Source organism: Molothrus ater, chromosome 2, assembly GCF_012460135.2.
Source record: "Molothrus ater isolate BHLD 08-10-18 breed brown headed cowbird chromosome 2, BPBGC_Mater_1.1, whole genome shotgun sequence".
Classification (NCBI taxonomy): Eukaryota; Metazoa; Chordata; class Aves; order Passeriformes; family Icteridae; genus Molothrus; species Molothrus ater.
Genome location: NC_050479.2, coordinates 108,725,363 through 108,747,079, shown reverse-complemented (window position 1 = coordinate 108,747,079; position 21,717 = coordinate 108,725,363). Strand labels below are relative to the sequence as shown.

Below are 21,717 nucleotides of genomic sequence, written 5' to 3'. Positions count from 1 at the left end.
CTGAGTTTGTATATGTATATAATATACTTATAGTTGGAAATCTGACAAAATATTTTCCCTCAAGGACATAAATGAAATTGATTATCAGAGTAGTAGTAGTTAGTAATGCACTTCTGAGGATTATACCCATGAGCAAATTTTAAAGGAATAATGCTGGTAGATGGGCAAAAATATTTATGAGTGTATTTGCTACTGTGTATCCTGGAGGCATTTTCAAATCTTTCTCCCTTTAAAGGTGATCCTCAGTCTTAATAATAAAATCATAAAAACTCACTGGGAGATTAACCTTAATAGTAGTCATAATACTCTAAATTAATACAGGTAATGCTGTTTACCCTAACTAGTAATTAGACATTTTAATCTACTTTCAACTAATTAAGGGCCAAAAAAATCAAAACTTTGCAACAAATCACAGTTTGCAGTCCTGACACTGCAGACAGACTTACTTTTCTTTGAGCAGCAAGGTGCTATTCCATAATGCTGGTTTGGTGTTTCTGTTTCCTATTGCAAAATGTAGGAAGTGTAATAAGGCTGGTGAGTTTGGTTTTGCTGGGGTTCTCACTGGTTTTTATGCACTTCAGAAGACTCTTTACCATTTATGAAAAAAGAAACACATTTCTAATTTACCTCAGGAGTGTCTTACTGAAAACAAACAAACAACAAAAAACTGTACAGGTAGCATTAATTAAATGCTCAACTGCAGCTTTTAGCTGTGCTTCTGGACAAAATAGCTCATAATTTAGGGGTCAAAGTTGATATCTTGTTTATATCGTACCCCTGATGTTACCATCAATTCCAGAAACTTACTTGGAGAAAACATAGCAAAATATGTCAAAAAACTCTAAGCTGTTACAGGCAAAGGTTTATGCCAGAGGTTTAGGGCATTTAAATTCCTACTGGTATAAGTAGGGTATGGTGCAAATAATTACTTTTATGAAGCGGCAATTTTTTCCAAATTGTTGCAGCGTCAGGGACTGACTGCAAAGTCTTGCTGATTGTCTCTGTAAAGAGGTTGCCTAATGAGCCCCTTTCTGCAAGGACCAGATGGGTTTGTCCATGCTGACGTGCTGTACTGCAAACTTTTCAATGGCCTGAGATTGTCTGTCTATTAAAACTGGCTGTGAGAGATGTGGCAAGCCTATCCAGCTCTCCCTAGGAGGCTTGTGTCTGATATTAATAAGATGGAAGGAAAAGTGCTAGGCTGTTCAGAGTGTGAAGTTCTCCTGTTGTGTAGTAATACTGGGATTTCTTGGCTCCCAGTCAGGAATTGTAGTTTTAGACTGAAAGTGCAAAATGTTCCTGTAAAGTAGAAAAAGCACTGACAAACACGAAGATTGCAATTTTAGACTGTGTAACAACCATGGAAAAATTGCATGGGTTGTATTAGATTTTTTTTTTCCTATTCCAGTAGAGAGCAGTGAATCTCATGTTAGTGTGTTTATTTTTTTTTTATTTTAGATTTTTACACTAGTTAATGTAAGAGACATGCTTGCTAATCTTTCTAAAAAATGTTCTCTCTTTTCATTGCAAGGTATTCTCTGTTTTATAACCACTTGAAGAACATTGAGGAAAGTGAAGGTGGCCTTGATAAATTTACCAAAAGTTACAAAACCTTTGGAGTGAACCAACTTGCAGATGGTGGAATATACTGCAAAGAGTGGGCACCAGGAGCAGAAGCAGTGTTTCTTGCAGGTGACTTCAGTAAGTATTCTTAGGAAAATTTCTTCTCCCCTGCATAATGTTTTACATCAATATTCTCATCTTTTAAAGAAAATTTTGTCACAGTGGTGAAATTCTGGTAGTAAAAAACGTATGTCATGGCTTAAATGAATAATATTTTCCTCTGCGTTGCAGTAGCTTATGAAGATGTGTTTCTGTTGCATGGTCAGTGTTACACATTTTTTTATACCCCAAAGCCAATAACTCAAGTCACACTGGATCACACTGCAACCTGAGGCTGTATCTAAACTTACTAAAGTTCCTTTTAAAGTTTTCTAACTAGGCTTTTATAACACTATATGCAGAGAAGCAAAAATAACAGTGAAATTTGCTTCATCTTTTTACTGATCAAGCAACAGTTTTGTTAAGGACCAAGGCTCTTGAGAATTACCACCCATCCTGAGAGCTTAGACAAAAGTTCTGCTGGAAAATGGTAGCCTAAAATCAAACTAAATATTACTGAAAGAGTGGCTCCTCTGTGTTTATGAGGGCAGAAGAAGGAAAGGTGTTAGCAGAATGGGAAGGTGGCAGTATTACGTGGAGGAATTGCATTGCTTTCTCTGAGAACCACGAAGATTATTCCCTTTGGATTTGAAACAAAAATATCAATTTGCTTCTTATTTGAAGGCTAGCTACACTCAAATGATGTTCCAGAACTTTTAGATGAAAGTGACATTCATCATTGCTCTTCAATCCTGCAGTACTTGCTCTCCTTTTTCTTTAGGGTTTCCGAGAGCTTTGTTCTTTTTTTCCTTTTCACCTCTACTCTCTCTTCCATTAGGTCTGCCACAATACTGAAGAGGGACTTTCTGTCAAATTATTTTGTTCATTTAACTGCATTTCAGAAGCATGTAGTTTTATTTATCTGACTTTGATTTAGCAAAAATACTGATCTAGGGAGTGCTCAGTGTATTTATATTGCAAAGAAGCAATATGGAAAAAAGTCCTTTGAAGCAATTAACTACTTCTGCTTAAGCACAAAGCTAAATGTTGGCCATACCTTTCCCCTGTCTGAGGAAGCTATTGAAATGAAAATCTTTTTTTTAGGAAGGTTTTTATTTAAAAAAAAATCCTCTTTTTGATGCAGAAGATGAACAGCCATGATCCTGTTTGATATGACTAACATAGTGAATGATAAAGTAGCTTTTCTTAAAGTGCTGCTTGTCATTTTATTGGAATAGACATTGATAAATAGGTTAGTGTAGTTCGTGCATTTTAATATTGAAATTGGTTATGTCCTCTAACACTGAATAATGAGTCATGTATAGTTCACCTGCTAGATAGATAATAGTGATTTCAGGTATCAATACAGACTGCAAGGCAACTAGATCAGGTTATTTTCATAGGTCAATTTTATATGTATAAACATGCAGAAAATTCTCCTCCTTGTCTCTCCTCTACTTGCTGCAACCCCATCCGTTGCTTAAGGTTTTCATGGGGTGGGTGCAGGTTAAATGTCTCAACTCAGCTAAAGACCAGAATGCATTTGTTTTAAATATGTATTTTAAGAGATGTTAATATTAAAACCAGATTTTTAATAATATCTTTAATATTTTGAAAAGAGGCCATAGCTTGTAAATTGTCTTATCAGGTTGGAGGGGGAAGTATATGTATACCAAAATAGGGTAGCTAAACACTGCTATAGTTTTCTAAACCCTACTTCATTTAAAATATTTGATGTAATACATCATATGAAACAGAAATTTAGGACTAATATCTTAGAGTAGTTGTATGTAGACACTAATGAAGACAGCAATATGAAGAGGAAATAAATTAAAAGAAATTCATTGTAACATGGGAAAACTGTGTTTCTTCTATATATCAGTTAATCATAGTAAAGTATTCATTCCCAAAGGGGACAATAGTATACTTGGAGAGACTGGAGACATGGAAGATTGTCATTCAATTCATATGATCTTGAATAGTATTCTCATGGAAAATGGATTACAAAACCCTAAGATTTAGAGTCAGATTGCTACAGATATGTTTAATTAAAACTGAATCCCTTTAACCTTTCTCTAAATTTTCAAGCAGGTTAAAGTCTCAGACTAAATTTATGATTATATTGTGTTTAAATTGGATATTGGGATTGCTTTTAATAAGATTTTTTTTTTAATAAAACTTTTTTTTAAAAAGAACCATAGTGTAACCACATCGGGGAAGTTGGAAATCTTAAACAAAGAAACATTGAACTTAGATGGCAGAAGCTCTTTAGGTTTTAAACTGAAATATGGGGGTATATAATGTAAAAAACTGTCAATTCATGCTTTTTTTTTTTGGAGATGAATAGCAGTGTTTTTCTTAATAACATGTTATTTTTTGAGAATAGCTTAATGTTTGATGTAAAGACACAAAGTATTAGTCTCTGCTGTTTCATCTTAAGGTATTTGAGGATCAAAAACTAGTAAAAAAATAAAATGGCAAATACAGGTTTTGTACAGAGACCTTGAACTTTTTTCCCCCCAATTTATAATTAAGCTTATAGTTGATAATATCTTTGTTATGAATTACATGTAAGATAAACATGAATAATTTGCTTCTGTAATTATATACATGTGAAGCCTTAGTCCTGCACATGTATTTTTTTCTGATTGTCTTTTATGCCTTATTACCAACAATAAAAGCTTTGCTATTAAGGTATTTTGACCCAAATTATGGGATTTTTATACCTTATTCTCAGAAACTTGTAATGAATTGGATAGCTCCAACTTATAGAACAATTCTTAATATCACTGTGCGTTTTGGAAAAAAAAAAGCTAGCAACTGGTAATAGTACACAAATCTGTAAGTGGATTGGAGAATGAAACATGAATTCAAGAAAATCCCAATGCTTTCAGAGCCTTTTTTTCTCTTTAAAACTCCATAATTGGAGAGAAAAAGTATTGTATCTGTTGGTGTTCTAGTATGAAGCTTTATCAAAGAAGTATTAAATGAGCATCCAAAACCATTAAGATTTGTCAATTAGTACATTCAGCATCTCAATAGATCAAGTGTATGAGACAATTACTCAGCTGAATTTCCAACAGCAGAGGCTCTATCAACATTATAGCTCCTTCAAAAGCTCTCAGTGATAACACTGAATATTTCATTTGTGTGCCCTATATCTGAGAAACTCAATGACTGCTGACAATTTATGGCTGCTTTAAAATTGTCTATTTCAAAATAAGTCACTGCGTGTGAGTGACTGTGAGTTTTGAAGGTAACCCATGAAATTTATGTGGGAATTGGAACACTCAGTATTTGTATTTGGTCATGTGGAAGCTCAGTGGGTTATCTGTAAACAATTCCTTAATTTTAACAAGAAAGCTACTGGTTTAAAAAGCTTGAGAGTAAGTGTGCATATGTTGATTTGGAAATCAGCATTTGCTATAATACATGGTTATATTTGTGGTTTCTGTTCTTTTAGTTGTCTTCCCTTCCCTCCTTCCCAGCTAACATTGATCTAAAATGTTGATCAGTCTGGAATATGTGGTTGGGTTTTTACTTCCTTTTCCTTGCATTGGTGGGGAAGGCTCCTGCAGAGGTTGGAGGGAGGGTAGGATAGTTGGTTCTGGAAGGATATTTGTTTATTATTTAAACTCTGACAGGATCCCTTCAGAGTGAAAAGAGTACCTTAAGGCACTGTACTTCATAATTTGGGTATCTGACAGCTGACTGAAAACTTCACGTATCAGAATGTTTTGGGGTTTTTTTATTCCAGATTTTTACTGAAATGGATTCTAGGTACTGTCATGATATCATGCTGAATTTCTTACTGCTTCCTTTCAAGATTTTTTTTATAGATAAATATCTGCATTTGATGAGTAAAGTCAAACCGTGTTATATTTCTGTGGGTGCAGATGATTGAAAGCAGTAGACTGTAGTATAAGGTGGCACTAATATACAGGGAAACATCCTATCTAAGAAGTAATGACACTTGTTTTTATCTCACTGTTTGAGCTATTTGCCCAGTTTCCAACAACTCAAGCACAGGATAATTAATGTAATCTGCTTTAAAAATAATTAATGTGAGGAGAGGAAGACCTAATTGGCCACTGCGTAGAACAGAATAGTGTCCTTGGAGGATCTTTCCAGTTATGTTCTGATTTCATATTCTAATAAAGTGGAATACAGGTATCTTGTTGGGATACTGGGATTTTGATGCTCTTTCCCTTGTCTGAAATCTTACTTGCACGGTAGACTTCTTCAAGGATGCTTTGTGTTTGCTGACCTCTCTATTCTCTTTAGGTGTCTTTAATTGGTCAAAGTATGTGGAAATAAAATGGCTATAAGAGATTTGATTTCACTTGAGAATTCAGCTTTAGTTTATAAAGCTTTTTGACTTCTGGAAAAAAAAACCAACTACAGTTCTTGTATTGGACAAAGTCAATTATTTGATTAATATGTGAGAACAACTCCTTTCCTCTGTGAGAAGTGTTAATTTCTTGTGTGAAACTCCAAGTTCAGGCATGAGCTTCAGAGTTGTATGGATGTATCCTTGTCAACGTGAAAACAAAATCAAGAGATTGAACAAGAAGTCACTCAAATTGTCATTTAGCTGGAAATATGCATTTAAATTGATTTTTTGTCACAAATGGTAGAACCCATTTGAATTCTGGTCTGCATTAAAGCTCAGTTCATGATTCTTTGGGTGCTAAGGGTGCTTTCATGCTAAGGGTGTAGTTTTGAGCAAGAAGTTCCTTTGTGCCTCCCGTTGCTGGGGTAGGATGTAGTGTTTTAATAATTGGCTAGGATTGGAAGATCCAGTCACAGAGATGAGACAAAACAAATATCAGGCTATCAAAGATGTCTTCTGTGTTGGATTAAGCAGTAGCTGAGGCTTGAACTTTTGTACAGAAGCTTTTGCCTTTGTTTATGGCTTATGAGTATTCTGTGATGGTGTGCTTTTCCCCCAATACCTGTTCAAGCTGATTATTTGAACTTCTGCTGGTAATCTCCTCAGCTTTTTCCTGTTTGTAGTTATTGGCAGAATCTTTGAAGTCTCTGTTCTCAAACTAAGATCTTTCTTTTGACTTTTAGTTTTTCATCTTCACAATACTCTACTAATCACTTGTTGGTTAGTTGAGTTTGTTTTTTTTTTTTTTTTTCTTCCCTCAGGCATTTTTGGGCTAAGTTTTGCTGAAAAAATCAGAAAACCAAGCAGTAAAACTGAGATAAGCATGAGCCACTCTCTCTTTGAAAGGAATATTCAGTTTTCAGGGTTTTCTATGTTCTTTATGCCTCTGGCATTAATACAAAGCAGTGTTTTCTGTTATAATCTTTCTAAGTGAGCTCCTCTCCAGGGGTAATTAGTAAACAGTGGGTTTAAATAGGACCGTCTGGGGCAGATGGGTATTGCTTTGCATTTATTTTTAAATCGTGAGCCACAGGCTTGCAGTCATGGACTGTGGCTGGGAACAGGAGGGATTAACAGGAGCATCTGGCATTGCTGGCAGGTGAAGGGGAAAGTTCAGGCAACTTTGGCAGAATCATCAAATCTGTCTGTGGAGAGCAGAAATATTTAAATAGGTAGAGAGATGTAACCATTCCCTCTCTGAAGGAGGGAAGAGATGTGGTTTTAGTAGAGGTCATGAGAATATTTTTTCATATTTTAAGAATGCCGTGGTTTTGGTGAACATGATGTTCATGTGCAGGTTCCTCTGGGTGAGTTTTATAAAAACTGGGCCTAAGAATTTTTTGCTGTAACTTTTAGTTTTGCTCAGTATTTATCACCTGGCATATGTGGTTCAGTTTCTGCATTGAATCAAGAGGTGTAGCTCTGTTGGAAAGAGTTCCATGAGAAGCCATGAAGATGATGGGATAACTGGGAGGGAGAAGAAGATGGAAAGAATTTAGAGTAAGTCCCCCAACTTGGGTTTTGACTATCATAAATCCTAATCAGTTTTTAAAGCAAACTTCTTTTGACATCTCAACATCTTGTTGCATTTTTCATCTTCCTTCCATTTTCTCTTTTTTGCCTGGAATGTTTATTTGAGATAGTCTAGCTGCTTATGATTAAAAAAAAAAAAAAAAAACCCATAACTTTTTCAAGTGCTGTTTTCTACATCTTTTTTACCATGACCTGAAATAAAAAAAAATATCTATATTTTGTTGTATAAACACTATAGTTTGCAGTTTACACATTTTGTTAAGGAGTATTGTTTAATTTCCAAGGTGTTGTTTGTTTGATGTTGGTCCTAGGAATAGTATTTGTTTAATTATTTTTCTTGATTAAAACTTCAGTGTAAAGCCAAGGGGGATTAACCACTTTAATTCTTACTAATATGTAAGTTCTTCTGCTGTTAAGCAATAGTTTAGTAAATACATTTCCTCTGCTAATATATATAATTTAGCTCCACTATCCAAATACTTTAAACATGATAAAACTATCATCTAAATAGAATACTGAATTAATTTCATTTCTGTTTTACTCTCCAGTGTAAAATGAGTAGGCACCAGGATATTTGTCTGGCATGGTTATTTTTGTCACATTGTGTGGCCTTGTTTAATTTGTGTCTTTCAGCGTTCTTTAACTAAAGATTGGCAGTTCTTGGGTTTAAACAGCTGTGCAAATGCAACCAGTAACTTTGAAAGCAGTCTGGTCTTTCTCTGAAATGCAACACGTCCATACATTGCCAGGAAGTTTTATCCTTTTATTGCACAGCAGATAATATTTGTGATTATTCATGTTTAGGAAAATACGTATGTTGATGGATAGACCTTCATTTCTCTACCTCCCCTGCTGTGATTTCCATAGTGGCAAAAGTGATGATCCTGCTTCAGTTTAACTGTCCATTTTTTTAATTGAAATGCTTTTAACCTGAAATTTTTAGTAGCAATGTTGTTCTATACAACTCTGAGTTAATATTCTTAAACTGAAGGCTGTTTATTCTTCTTTCAATGATGTGTGGGTTTTGGTTTGTTGTTTTTTTGGGTTGGTTTTTTTTTTTTTGGTTTGTTTTTTTATTACAAGAGGCCATGGCATGCAAATAGATGAGCATGAAGGAAGATTAACTAGTGTTGCTTTAATGTCTTTTAATTCAGTTTTCTTTGTTTACTGGTACCTATTTAGCTTGAGTCTGTTGCCTTGAACTATGTGAAACAGATATTTCAAGGCAAAAAGAAAAAAGGAATTTTCAAACTTATCTTTTATTTCCTTCTAGCCTAGAAATGACTCCATTGCTGAAATGTGTCAGTTCAGAAGTGAAATCTTCACTCCATTCAGAGGAGTTAACCTTGAATGTGCTTACAAACACTCCAGACCCCCTTGGCAGGTGTCTGTTCCGTTGGACAGGCCATAATGGCCATCCTTGCACATATCCAGTACTCAGTAAATCCAAAGAGGACAAAGAGTCTTGATTTAGGGGATTTCAGCTGGCTTCAGTTGATTTTTTTTTAATGACAAAAGAATCTTCCTGAAGATTTAAAACTGTGACTTTTCATTTTATCCTTTTTGAGTGTCTGTCCAGTATCAGGCATGAAAGTATTTTTGTCTGCTCTCACTGAAGTTTATTTTGAGAAAGATGCAACTCAGAGTGACACCTTTGAATTGTAACTGGATGCATTTTAAGATGAACACTTGGTATTATTTCTTATATTGCAGATGGCTGGAATCCATCTTCTCATCCATACAAGAAGTTGGAATATGGCAAGTGGGAGTTGTTCATTCCACCTGAAGATGGCCAATCTCCTGTGCCCCATGGGTCCAAGTTAAAGGTGTCGGTTCTAGATTTACTCTAACTCTTATAACCCTTCTTACTCATTTACTGTCCATTTTGTTTTCTTGTAAGTAACTTTATCCTCTTCTAATTCTTCTAAGAAGCAGAATCAGTTTATCTAGTTAAGCAAAGTGACCTAAAGGAGTGAAAGAATCACAAAGAGAGATTTTAGGAACAGGCATATGTGGCTGAAATGTAGTTGTAGGGTATTGCACCATGCCATAAGAGGAAAACAGTTTACAAATTGATAATCTGAAAAAGAAGATTTAAGTAATGTATAAGTAAAATCCTTCTGTATTTGATGCAACTACCTGTTAAGATCCTATTAAAATCTCAATACCTTGATAATTTTTGCAGTACTTTTAATCATGGCTTTTCAGGTGATTTTTTTTGTTGCTTTAATGGTACATGCAGATTTATAAAACTTCTATTTACCCTTCAGGAATTCAAAGTATTGAGTGGAAGGCTTAAGTAAGTGAAACTGAACAGAATTGTATTTCATGGGCATCCATGAGCTTTAAGTATTTTCTTCCAGAAATTAATGGAAACTTTCTTTGAGCTGTCAAATGCCACAGTTGTATGCTTAGTGCAAATACACCTAATGACACCTAGCTCAGAGCAGAGTTGATGATTTCTAGGTGAATATTGATTTAAATCAGAGATGTGATTTGTTGCACTCAGAGCTTGAGTTTCAGAGATACTGGGTGCTAATAGAGGGCAGTACTAAGTAGTAAAGGAAAGAAATGTACTGAAATTACCTATGGACTGGGAAAATTAAAAACATGGGAGCATTTGTGTGATGCTACTACATTTTCAGAGGTCCCATCAACAGAACTAAAATACTGGGAGAAAAAATCCTCATTTTTCTGCTGAAAATCTGTTTAGGCAAACAAGAAATCTGTTAAAACAAAGATATGTGGGAAAATGCTCTGGAAATGCTTACTTCAGTGTGTGTGCTTATCTCTATGCTTTTTATCATGGCTTATGAAATAATCCCAGTAATAAATAAGGATAAATTGAAGTTTAGGAACAGTCATTCAAGGACGAGAAAGCTGTTTTTATTTTACAGAGAAGGAAAGAAAATACTTGTCTGCAACTCAGAAATGCAGTGATTATGCAGCAAGGTATGAGAGTGCAAAATGGTTATTTAATATTTTCCATGGTTTTGAGATGCAAGTAGATTAGATTTGATTGTTGCTGAATTTACCATCTCTGTTTTATCTACAAAACTCTTGACCCATCTACTGTAGAATATTCCATGCTTTTTGTCAAGATTAGAGGTGTGAATGGTGATGAGTATTGATAATTATTAACACAATAGCAAAAAAAGCATAGAATCTTAAATGCTTTTGGAGCAATGTAAGATGATTTTTTTTTTCTCTTGGATAATCACTGGTCATATCTCCTTATTTTGAAGTACAGTCTTGATAGTATTTTCTTCCTGTTCAGCATTTTCTTTGAAATATAAACTCCATAAAGCAAAGATTGCATTATACATGATTTTTTTAGTATGTTGAATTGCTATGGATTGCATTTGGTACTGATGTACTTTCAAGATGAACTGCTGTACTTCTGTAGTTGCTCTGTTTTCTGAAAAGCCAGAAGATACCCACTGGCACAATACAATATGAGTTTCCTTTTTTAGGCTTTTTCTACCCTCTCACTTTGCCTAAAATTGACCATGGAAAGCACAAGTGAAGTTATGTGGCTGTCATTGACACTCACAATACCTTTTTGTCCAGCAGGCTCTTAAAGCAAGACTGTCTGTCTGCATGTGAAACAAATTTTCTTTGGAGTATATTCATTACAAAAGGACTAAATATTTAGGAACTTGATCCATGAGTGTATGTAGTCATAATTGATGGCTCCATCCATATGGAGTTACTCCCTGCCTCATCTGTAGCTTTGCTAATAATCTTTCATGACACTGTTTTGTTCCATGGTGCCTTCAGGACTGAATCCAGCACTTCACAATGTGTACTTGTGATGTAGTCAGATGATGAGACTAACAGAAAAAACCAAAAAAGCCTCCAGTTAAGGTAGTTCCAAGATGGTTTTTCACCAAAGCTTTTGGAGTATTCACATGGTAGGCATGTACCTTACCCTCATGCTACAGCTGATCTTACCCTCTCCCATTCTGCTATAATGGGTGCAGAAAGCTTCTGCTTTTCTGTAAGTTTTCTTTGAGCTACGTGGTTCAGACATTTATGACTGTTCATAAACGTCTGTATTTTGTGTGTTAGAGCGCAGTTTTGCTGTTCTTTGTTCACGTAGAAGCTGAGAAAATTGATTGTTTGCAGAGAGAAATTGCTATGTAGATTGCAGAGGTAATGTTGAAATACACAGGCACTGGTGTCTGCACTAGACTAGGCAACAGGCATCTTTCTAGTAATGAAAGTATTTCCCATTTTTCTTTACGAAAGAAGCCTAAGGGAATCACAGCTTTAAAAGTTTATTTTACCAGTATGATTCTTAAGTATTTAAGTTAAACTAGTCAACTTCACCCATTATTGTTAGGGGAAGAAATGTCTCCTCCAGAAGGGCCTTTTCTTTAGCTTCTGTCTACTCTGTTTTGATCTTGAGTTCCACACAGGCGAATGCCAAGTTCTGAGATGGTAACAAGGTCATTTCTTTTAAATAAGTAATATCTAAGCCAGAATGGGAAATGGATGGAGTGTAGTCGGTGACGCTAATTTAGATCAGGTCACAAAATATTTTTGTGGGGAAATAAATGAGGAGCAGAGGTCAAACGTTTGCCTGTTTTCAAATAGTAACAGGCTGTCTACTGTAGCACTTCAGGCAGTGTTCTTGTAAGTAAATATAAACATTGCAGAAAATGAGTAATTAAAAAACCTGCTGTAAATCTTCTGACACTTGTCTGTGTGAAGAGATGGATGCTTATGAGAGTTGAGTGACTCCCCTGTCAGTTTTGACATCCATCTTCAAAATAAGGTTACCTGCTAGAAAAGGGTATCTTTTCTTTCTCTCAATCAATTGGGAGCTTGGACTGAGTTAAGTGAACAAATATTGTTGCTATTATTGTAGGGTAGTGCTGGTTTTTAAGCTTCTGATAGGTGTCACGAGTGAGCGCAGATTTAAACCCAAAGCCAAATGTTATCCTTTAATAAAAGAAGCCTTTTTACCTCTCATTATTTCTAATGAGGTATTTTGAAAGATGTTTTTTGAAAACATCAGCATGTCTGTCATTCTAGAGTGGTAGCAATTGGGGTGCAAGTACTTACCTTTTGTGGTAGAAAATGACTGCTTTTGTTTCTTTAATTTTTGGTATCCTTAATTAAATTTTTAGAGGATGCAGCAAGTTTTTAAAAATTATAATAGATCAACTTTTATAGCAAGTCACATTGTGGTCATATTAATGCAGGAGTTTAATCATTGTTACACTTTGTCCTTTTACTGTTTATTTATAAATTATTTTTCCAACTGCTTAAATGTACCTGTAAATTAGGTTTTCACTGTAGGTGGTGAGATCCTAATTTTAAAGTAGTGTCAATGGAGTTTAGGGATAGTATTGGTTAAATTTGAGATTTTAGTATCTGCACTGGGGAGCTTGCTTAATGTTATTTACAGGAATGCTGAAGAACAACAAAGAAAATGGAAAATGATTGGCAAATGGAATCCTTTAAGAATTTAAACCTAGTTGAAAATAATTTCTAAATTCATGGTCAAGTTCTGAAATGCTTTCACACATCTAAATTAGAAAAAATGGCAAGATCAGTACTTGAAAATTATTGGCAATTATGATAGAGCTACTTGCTGCCCTGTTACATTAACTAGGAAAAGAATCTGTATAGTAGAACCACTAAATTTTCTTTTCTGAGCTGGAGAGGATATATTAAAATAGAAGTGATTGTTCAACTTTCTAATAATGACAATAGAGCTGTAATTTCTGAAATTATTACCAGAAGAATAATTTTTTAGACTAATCAACTCATCTGACACGTTAGCTAACAATGTGCTGGGTAGGTGCACGAATCTATATACGTGCGACTAAATATCACTTGAATATTCATGAAATGTAGTTAATGTATTTTTCCTGAAAAGAACACCTCAGAAAGTGGTGGAAACTTCTTAAAAAAAACTCTGCATTCCATTATTTGTTAAGTCTGTATCCTTTTCTTCTTCACATGTCTCTGTGTGTATATATATATATTTTCTATGTATTTAAATGGTGACATTTATGGTTTTTTGAGGGAGTATCTTGTACTGTAATGAGGTGATTAGAGCTGATAACTTGTGCACTTGTTAATACAATATTTTTCTACTGATACTCTTGCATGTTTGAGTGGTTTCAGTGATTGCTGAACAGGAGTTGTAGGTGCCAAGGTGGGTACAAGATCGAGGCAGGCATCAGCAACACAGTTCTGTCATCAGTTTGTACAAAGTGCTTTTAAGTTCACTGTGATTGGTTTTAATGGTTTTCCAGTCCAAATGTATTACCCTTTTTAATACTCAAATGTACAAAGGAAAGAGCTACATTGAGTCAGAGCATTAACAGTTTATTCATCATGATTGAAGGTACCTAAAGTACATTTGTATTATTGAGGTAGAGGAAAGCTAGTTATGAAGAATAGTTTTAAAACTTAATCCTTACAGTTTTACCACTCTATGCTATACTTCCTAGTAGATCTGCATGCTCTGTGTTAAACTTGTACACCTTGAAAAGGAATCACATGTGGTGAGCAGGTAGGTTAATCTGTGTCAGGGAACCACAGCTAGTAAAATTCATCAAGTGTAATTACTGTCACCAATGAAATAGATGGTGCTGCAGCTGACCCCACTGATCAGGAGGTGCAACTACAGTACCAGACTGGTGTGGAGTTCAGGTCTCATGCACTTCAAGCAGTCTGCAGTCAAAAACGTGTTTATAATCAGAATGTGAAATCTATTAATAATGGCCGGCTGGTGGCCAGGATTCTAGGGACAGAAGTGTTAAAGATGTGGTTGGCTTTCAGGACTATAAAATGTAAATAGAAACAGAATACCTGGTTGGAAGGGACCTCGAGGATCCTCTGGTCCAGCCATTCTTGACAAAAGCATGGCCTGGTCACAATGGCCCAGCACCCAGTCTAGCTGGATCTTAAGTGTCCAATGTTGGGAAATCCAACACTTTCCTGGGGAGATGATTGTCATTATGACATAGGTTATGTGCAGTCAGATGGCTTTTACAAAGGGTGTCCTGGGTACCCTGAGCAGAGACACTAAACTTGATTTCAGCAGAAACCTTTCTGAAGAAATGCTTGCTATTTACTTTAATATACATATAGAAACACTTCTAATTATTCTGGTTTTTACCTTAGCTTTGGGGAGGAGGGAATATCTCAGGGAATGGCTCAGTCTGCCGAGTCCTGGATCACTTGAATATAATTTCTTAAATAGTCAGTAGGATGCAAAAGAAAAAAAAAACCAAAACAACCCAAAGCACCATCACCAGTTTTGCAAATTTGAACAGTGAATGAAACGAGCGTTCTGCAGCATCATGGTACATACCCTCTGTGGAGGAAGAAGCAGACTTTAACATACTTTAAAATATTTTACTTTTAGTTTATCCATACAGAATCTAATTGTTTCAATTACTATTAGGTGAACATTTAAGAAAAATGTGATTTTTTTTTTCTTAAGGAAAAGAGGGGAGACATCCTAAAGAAGAAGACATCTTGAAACAGAATTTGAGAGTCCATATTAAGAATATACAAGCATGGCTGTGATTCTCATGGGAATTGTTTTTGTTTGGAGGACAGGATCACTTTCTAGGGAAAGCTCCTGATGTTCTCTGCAGTGTGGCACAGCCACCCAATTGCAAGGTGCATTCTGCAGCAGTTGTCCTTGATACAAATGTTTTGTAGTTGAGGATAAGTAATACCTAATGCTTGGGTGCCTCTATTACATACTTCATCAGCTTCTTTTCTACTTGACATGGCTTGAAACAACTGTAAGAAGTTACACTTACTGTATGTGTAATGTGTGCTTTATTATTATGGTTGCTTTTCAAACCATGCTCTTGTACCCCAAGCCTCTTAACTAAAGTACTAGCAGAATACATACAGGCATGCTTCTGTATTATGCATACACATTTTGATATTCTTTAGGCTTCATCACTTATTATAGTAACCTTTTTCTGATTGCCATAGGGAGGGAAAATATTTTTTCAAATGTATTTTCTAGAGATTCCAGTTTTCCTTTGAATAATTTTTTTTTTTTGTGCTAAAAGGTTTTCAAAATCAGGATTCTATACTGAAATAAGTTTTAATGCTTTCCCTCAGAACAGATGTGTGTTTTCCCTTTGTGAAAATAAACTGGCTGTCCCTCACACCTGATAATTCTGCCCCTGTGTAGCTAACAGTTATATTGTACTTGGGTGATTAAGTGAAGTATTTTCTATACACTTGAACGTTAAATTCAGTTGGAGATGTTTCTGTGTGATGTTGCTTTCATTTTTAACAACTCTCCTAAGGCTTCCTGGATTTTGACGGTTTGATTTTCCTATGGTATTTTTATCTGCATAGATATTTTTCAGTACTAGGCTACTGGCTCCATCTTTTGAATTACTTTTTTATTCAAATAGATAATACAGCGTTTTTTTGGTTTTTTTGTTACTACTAGTTTCTCCTAGTTTTTTAAGATAAGCACAAAAGCAGAAAAAAGAACAAAAGCTTTCCTTTTTTACCTGATCTAATAAACTAGTTAAAGATGTTCAGAAGTTCTGCAATGCAATTGAAATACTTAAATCACAAATGGAGCTGCATCTCCCTCTTTTGGAAAATCAAGGCATAACTCCATGACTTGGCTTAGAATACAGGCTTTTGCCTGTTTCGTATCTTGATTGTATTTTAGTTTTACTTTATTTTCTTTGCTTGAGGGAGAAGGAAGGGGCAAAAAAGGGGGAATTGTGAAGAAATATTTAATATCCATAAGTTTTGATTGCAATAGCTGATGTCGTGATACATTTACAAAGCAAATAAATCTCTCTCCAATGATTTTTGAATGGCACAGATTTGCCTGCACAACTTTGTTAAACATGTAAACCACTTAAAAAGTACTGTTATGTCTGATAATTAAGGAATTTTTTTTAATATTTGATATTAATGCTTGTCCCTTCAGCAGCTTTCTGTTTCAGAAAATAGTTAGGAAGAAACAGAGCAAACCAGTCAACTGGTTTGTATCATCTGACTCAGTTTTGATAGTAATCATAAATTGATCAGGAAAACAAAAACTTGGGGGAAGGAATAACGTGACTAGTGTTCTATTACTTTTTCTTTCCAGTGTAGCCAATTTGCAATTTAAGAAGGAAAACAGCCTGGAAGAAGCAACATGCTGTCCATTCTTTCCAAAATTTCATTTCAAGGTTTATGATCAATTCACTGTAAGGAAATAACTTCAGTCTACAAGCACCTTGACAGATAGACTCGATTTCTTGGTTATTTGGAGCAGTATGAATAGAGTATGGTAAAGTTTTTCAGGGGAAGTTGAGTTCTGGAAAGATCTCCCATTTTTTGTGCTTCTTACCCCTCCAGTTTGGGTGAAGGTTCATTTGGGAACGTACTTCTGAGTTGGGGAAGCTGAAGTGTTGAAGAGCTTCTGATTCATTTATTTCCTTGCTGCCTCTCCTGAGCTTTGTTACAGGGCTGTGCAGGAGCAAGAAGAGTGAGGCACTAGTGCAGAAGCTGTGTTTGCTTCTTCATTTCTTGCCTTCTCTTTCTGAGGCTATTAAAGAGAAAAAATTATCTGGCCTCTAAAAATCTGTCAGGTAAAGGGAGACAATTATGGAGTAATGCTCTTTACCATGCTGTTCGATCCCAAATTTTCATCAGGCTTTTGTATTTTTAATCTAAAGCTGCTTTAAAGTGAACTTTCAGACAAGAAACTCTAGATTCCAGTCCTGGGCTCTGCAGCAGGTTGCACTGTGTTATCAGGAAGTGTTCTGCTGTGGTCCTATGCATTAAGAACCAAACATTATGAAGTACAGCCTCTAGATTGCAGTGCTTCTCTCACAAACCCCTGCTGACCTGTAGAAAGAGAGGAGTTGCTCTCTGGTTTCCTCTGTGCTTGTTGAGGGGGTGATGTGATTTTATTTGCTGCTGTAAATGGCCCCTGTTTACACTGCCCACCTGCAAAAGATCATCAGAACTGTGTGTTCTATCCTGGGTGCTAAAGTCAGGATTGTTTCTTTTTGGGGATGAATAGGACAGACTGGGGTGTACAGGGAGAGCTACTTTCAGCTGATGGATTGTAGCACGGTGGGAGTGGGTCTCTTCTCCAAGGTAACAAGTGACAGGACAAAGAGGGAATTTCTTCCAGTTGTGCTGGAAGAGGTGTAGATTGGGTATTAGGAAGGAGTGGTCATGCATTGGAACAGAGAAGTCATGGAGCTGCCATCCTCAGAAGTTTGAGAAAACAGATGGCTATGGCACTCAGGGACATGGTTTAGTGGTGAGCACGGTGCTGAGCTAGCTGTGGGACTACCTGGTCTTTTCCAACATAAACAACTCTAGGATTCTGTTTCTGGAGCACCTTGAGGATTCTGAGAAAAGGATGTACAACTGAAAGAAAAAGAGAATAGCAGCATTGTATTGGTGTCTTGAATGCAGGACCTGTCTTGGAACAGCATTTATGAAATAAACTCTGAGATCAGGTTTTCTTATAGCACCAATGTGTCCAAAGTATATTGGGTCAGATTCTTTTGTATTCTTGGAAATTTGTGGTGCTTTTTCTTGGTTACCCTATCTATCTACAGCAAAAAAGTAAAAATGTGAACTTTTATATTCTACAGAGCACATTATGCTAAAAAAACTCTTCATATTCAAGCAGCTGTTTTCCATTTTCATGTGCTTTTAGAAAAACTGAGGGAGGAAAATACCTTGATGCTAAATTTCTAATAAATTTCCTGTAGTAGAAAAAACTTGTTATGTTATCACAGCATCTAATATAAACTTTCTAGGGAGTCTTTAAAAGTTTATCCTGCCCGTTTTTTATGTTTTGTGTTGAACTTGCTTTCAAGTCAGATGCATGTTATTGAGATGAAATGATATTTCCACCTGTATTCCTGTGGCTTTTATATTTGGATAATTTTGTGCAGAAATGAATAGATCTGAAGCAATTGAAATACTGTAGATTGTAAAATACTGAAATAATAGCTTATTGCCCTTATATAACAAGTCACTTCCATTTCCATATTTATATTAAAGCTAGTCCACTCTCTCATTTTATTAGCTATTGTTGGTTTGATGGCCAATTTAATTTCATCATTGTATTAAAAGCTACATATACCAAGAATCATTCTAAGTGTTTTCAAGCTTTAAAGTAATGAAATAATAATACAGTTTCAGAGCAATTTATTGGCTTGCATATATTCATCAGTTACTTAGTTATGGTTTTGTTATTTTCATTTCCTCAGCTGGAGTATAAATGATAAAGCACTATATAACAAATTTCTCAAAAAGCAGAAATGTGTCTAAATTCTTATCTATATATATTTAAAGAACTTTATATATGTAATTTTTAAAGAAATTTAAATTAAAACAAATAACTGAGAAGTAAGAATGGCAGCATGGCTTTTTGGTTCTAGTGTTTGAACCTGTCTCCTAATTAGTAGAAACAGATGCAGACACCTTATGGAAGCACCTCATAATTAAATTAAATGGATTAGATGCAGGAACTGAAAGCTAAAGGAGTGGTTGCTGAGCAGAGTAGTTGTCTGATCTTCTGCAACTCTCTTGAATTATCCTCTCGCACTGTTCTGAAGATCTTTGTGTACACTGGGAATTGGGGTAGCCAAATGGAGCTGATGTGAAGAGAAGATGAAGGTAGGTAAACACAAAGAAAAAAAGGGATATTCGTAGACATACATGAATTTTAAATGTGGTAGTTTGTGTCCTATTACTGCAGAGGTTTGTCTATCATAACAATAGCACAGCCACATTAAGCTCCGTTTTTACACACGGATTGACTTTTTATGTGAATTTGTATTTGTGACAAAGCTTTTAAATTTGTTGTGAACCTTTCATACTTTTTATCATTATAGATTGTCTTAGAAAAAAACAGTGTGATGTCTGTTCATAAAAAGCCAGCAGATTTCCCTGAGTCACAGTAGGTTCAAAATTGCCTGAATGTAAGCACAGAGTTTTCCTTTAAATGCCCCAAGACATCCAGAAGGAATTGGTGGATGTGCTGTGGGTGATATAAAAGGCCTGTGCTATTTTGGAAAGGCAGAATAATGGGATACCCAAGAGTCTCAAATGCCTGAAAAATCAAGGCCTTTCAATTTCACTTGTCCTGCATTGGCAGCATCATTACATTAAATGAGACCTATTTCAGCTGCTGAATTGCTCCTATGTGTTATTGCATTTTCTTTATGATACTGGACTGACCTCAGAGTGATGGTTTCCCCTTAACTGTAATAAACTGCTTTTGAGAGTTTCAAACATCATCAGACTCATAACCCTTATATCTAATTCTATCCTACAACCTACTCCCCATTCCATGAATTTCCTATCCTCTAGTGGACAGACATGGAACACATTGTCACTTTTGTACTGATGTTATTGTGAAGTTTAGGTCCTGCTTTGTCTTCCAGCAGTCCAGCATTTGGAAAATGGGAGTGAACTTTTGCGCACCAGTTTTTACATATCTTCAAAGTCAGCCTTTGTTATGTTTTCTCTGGCTACAGCCGTACATTTGTTTTTTATTTAGGTCTGAAAGTTTTTCAATATTATTCACTTACTAGCACTGATGCTGTAAAATTCAGGTTTAAAGTTGTGTTTTTTCTGTGTTGAGTGTACTCATCTGTGAAATCCACAGCACTTACTACAGTGTTTTGGATGCTAAACTTTAGGATGCTGTGCACTTCAGACAGAAACTTTGAAAATCCACCCAACATCCCTATAATGGAAAAATGAATACCAAACATAAATTTTTAACCTTTGCATGCGAAAGATGTACAGCATAGGTTGAGGTCTTCACTTCTGTTGTTTTTCAGTTGTACTTATATAAATTGTGTGTCTGTCATGTCCATTTTTAGAGCAAATTGACTTTTTAATGCCAGGTTTTGAAGGACATTTTCATTCTGTCTTCCTGACACTTATTTCTGTGAGATGATTTATTTAGATGTATTTATATCTCACTTGGAAGCCAGAATCATGTGACATTCAAAGGTCACATCAAGGATTTTGAATGTTTACCACTAGGAGAGGTGGGGAAAAAACCCTAAACTATTTAGATGAGCTATTTTTAAAGTTGATGTCAGCAAATTCAGCATGACTTACTTTGAATTTCCTACATTCCTGTGTTAGAAGTTTCCAATGAGAAAGCCATCATGGAGACTTTGGAAATGGGGGAAAAACCTCTTTTTGATAGTTCTAAACAGGCTTGCTGCTTAAAGATGCCTCCCTCTCGGCACACAGACACATAAAAAATTGTGATGTTGTCTATGTACTATACAATTTGATAATATATTGCTTTGTCTCATGTTTCACACAAAGAGGTGGTTGATGTAGATGGTGGCAGCTTCTTTACATCTGTTATTTTGTATTTGTTTCATTCTGTCTAAATTTGGGCAGTGGAAATGTAACTCTTTTGAGATACTGGTTTCTTTCTTCTTAAACAGTTTTTGTTGGTTTTTAACGACTTGGGGAGGATGTATTAGATTGTGTTGGAAACTCGGATTTCCTTTTTTCCCCTCACTTGTCCTCTTGTTGGAGTGTTTTCTGCAATAATAGGATCAAAAATACAGGGATTATTTTTACCTATGATTTTCTTTCACTTAAATCTAAACTGTAAAAGACATTGCTTGTGATGAGAGGTTTGGTTCACTTGGCATGTGTTTCATGCTATGGCATTATGTGTTTTAAAAGCTTTATTTAATGGGGGCTGTAATTTTTATATCAAATGGTGGGATGTGCCTCCTCATATACATTGAGGAATGATCAGGGACATGCCTTGTGAAAATCAAGTAGGTAAATCCCAAGGCCAGTTTGAAAAAGCCTAATTTAATGAACATCATGGTTTTATATATGTTCTTTAGAGAACAATTTTTTGAGTTAATTAGAAAATGTAAAGTCAGCTATAAAGTCTTGATGAACTAAGTAGTAGCTGGTTAGGCTGCAACTTTTATGAATTTGTTTTTACTCATTTCAAACTAATTTGTAGGAAAAGTACAGTATCTGTTAAACTGATTTATAGGTACTCTGTCAAAAGTGCTGTGTAATGGCTCTATTCAGTAATCCTTATGCATGTAAAATCTGTAACAGCACATTTCAAGTGTTCAATACACAGCAGCTAATTTTTA

The 21,717-nt window shown here is 35.4% G+C and overlaps 1 protein-coding gene across 1 annotated transcript in view; it reads left to right on the top strand.

The window, feature by feature from the left end:
- Positions 1-21,717, top strand: part of GBE1 (1,4-alpha-glucan branching enzyme 1) — a 138,026-nt gene that overhangs the window by 33,372 nt on the left and 82,937 nt on the right. The window contains exons 2-3 of the mRNA XM_036399098.2: positions 1,532-1,701; positions 9,302-9,414. Coding sequence (XP_036254991.1) covers positions 1,532-1,701; positions 9,302-9,414 — 283 coding nt within the window. The remainder of the gene's footprint in view (positions 1-1,531; positions 1,702-9,301; positions 9,415-21,717) is intronic.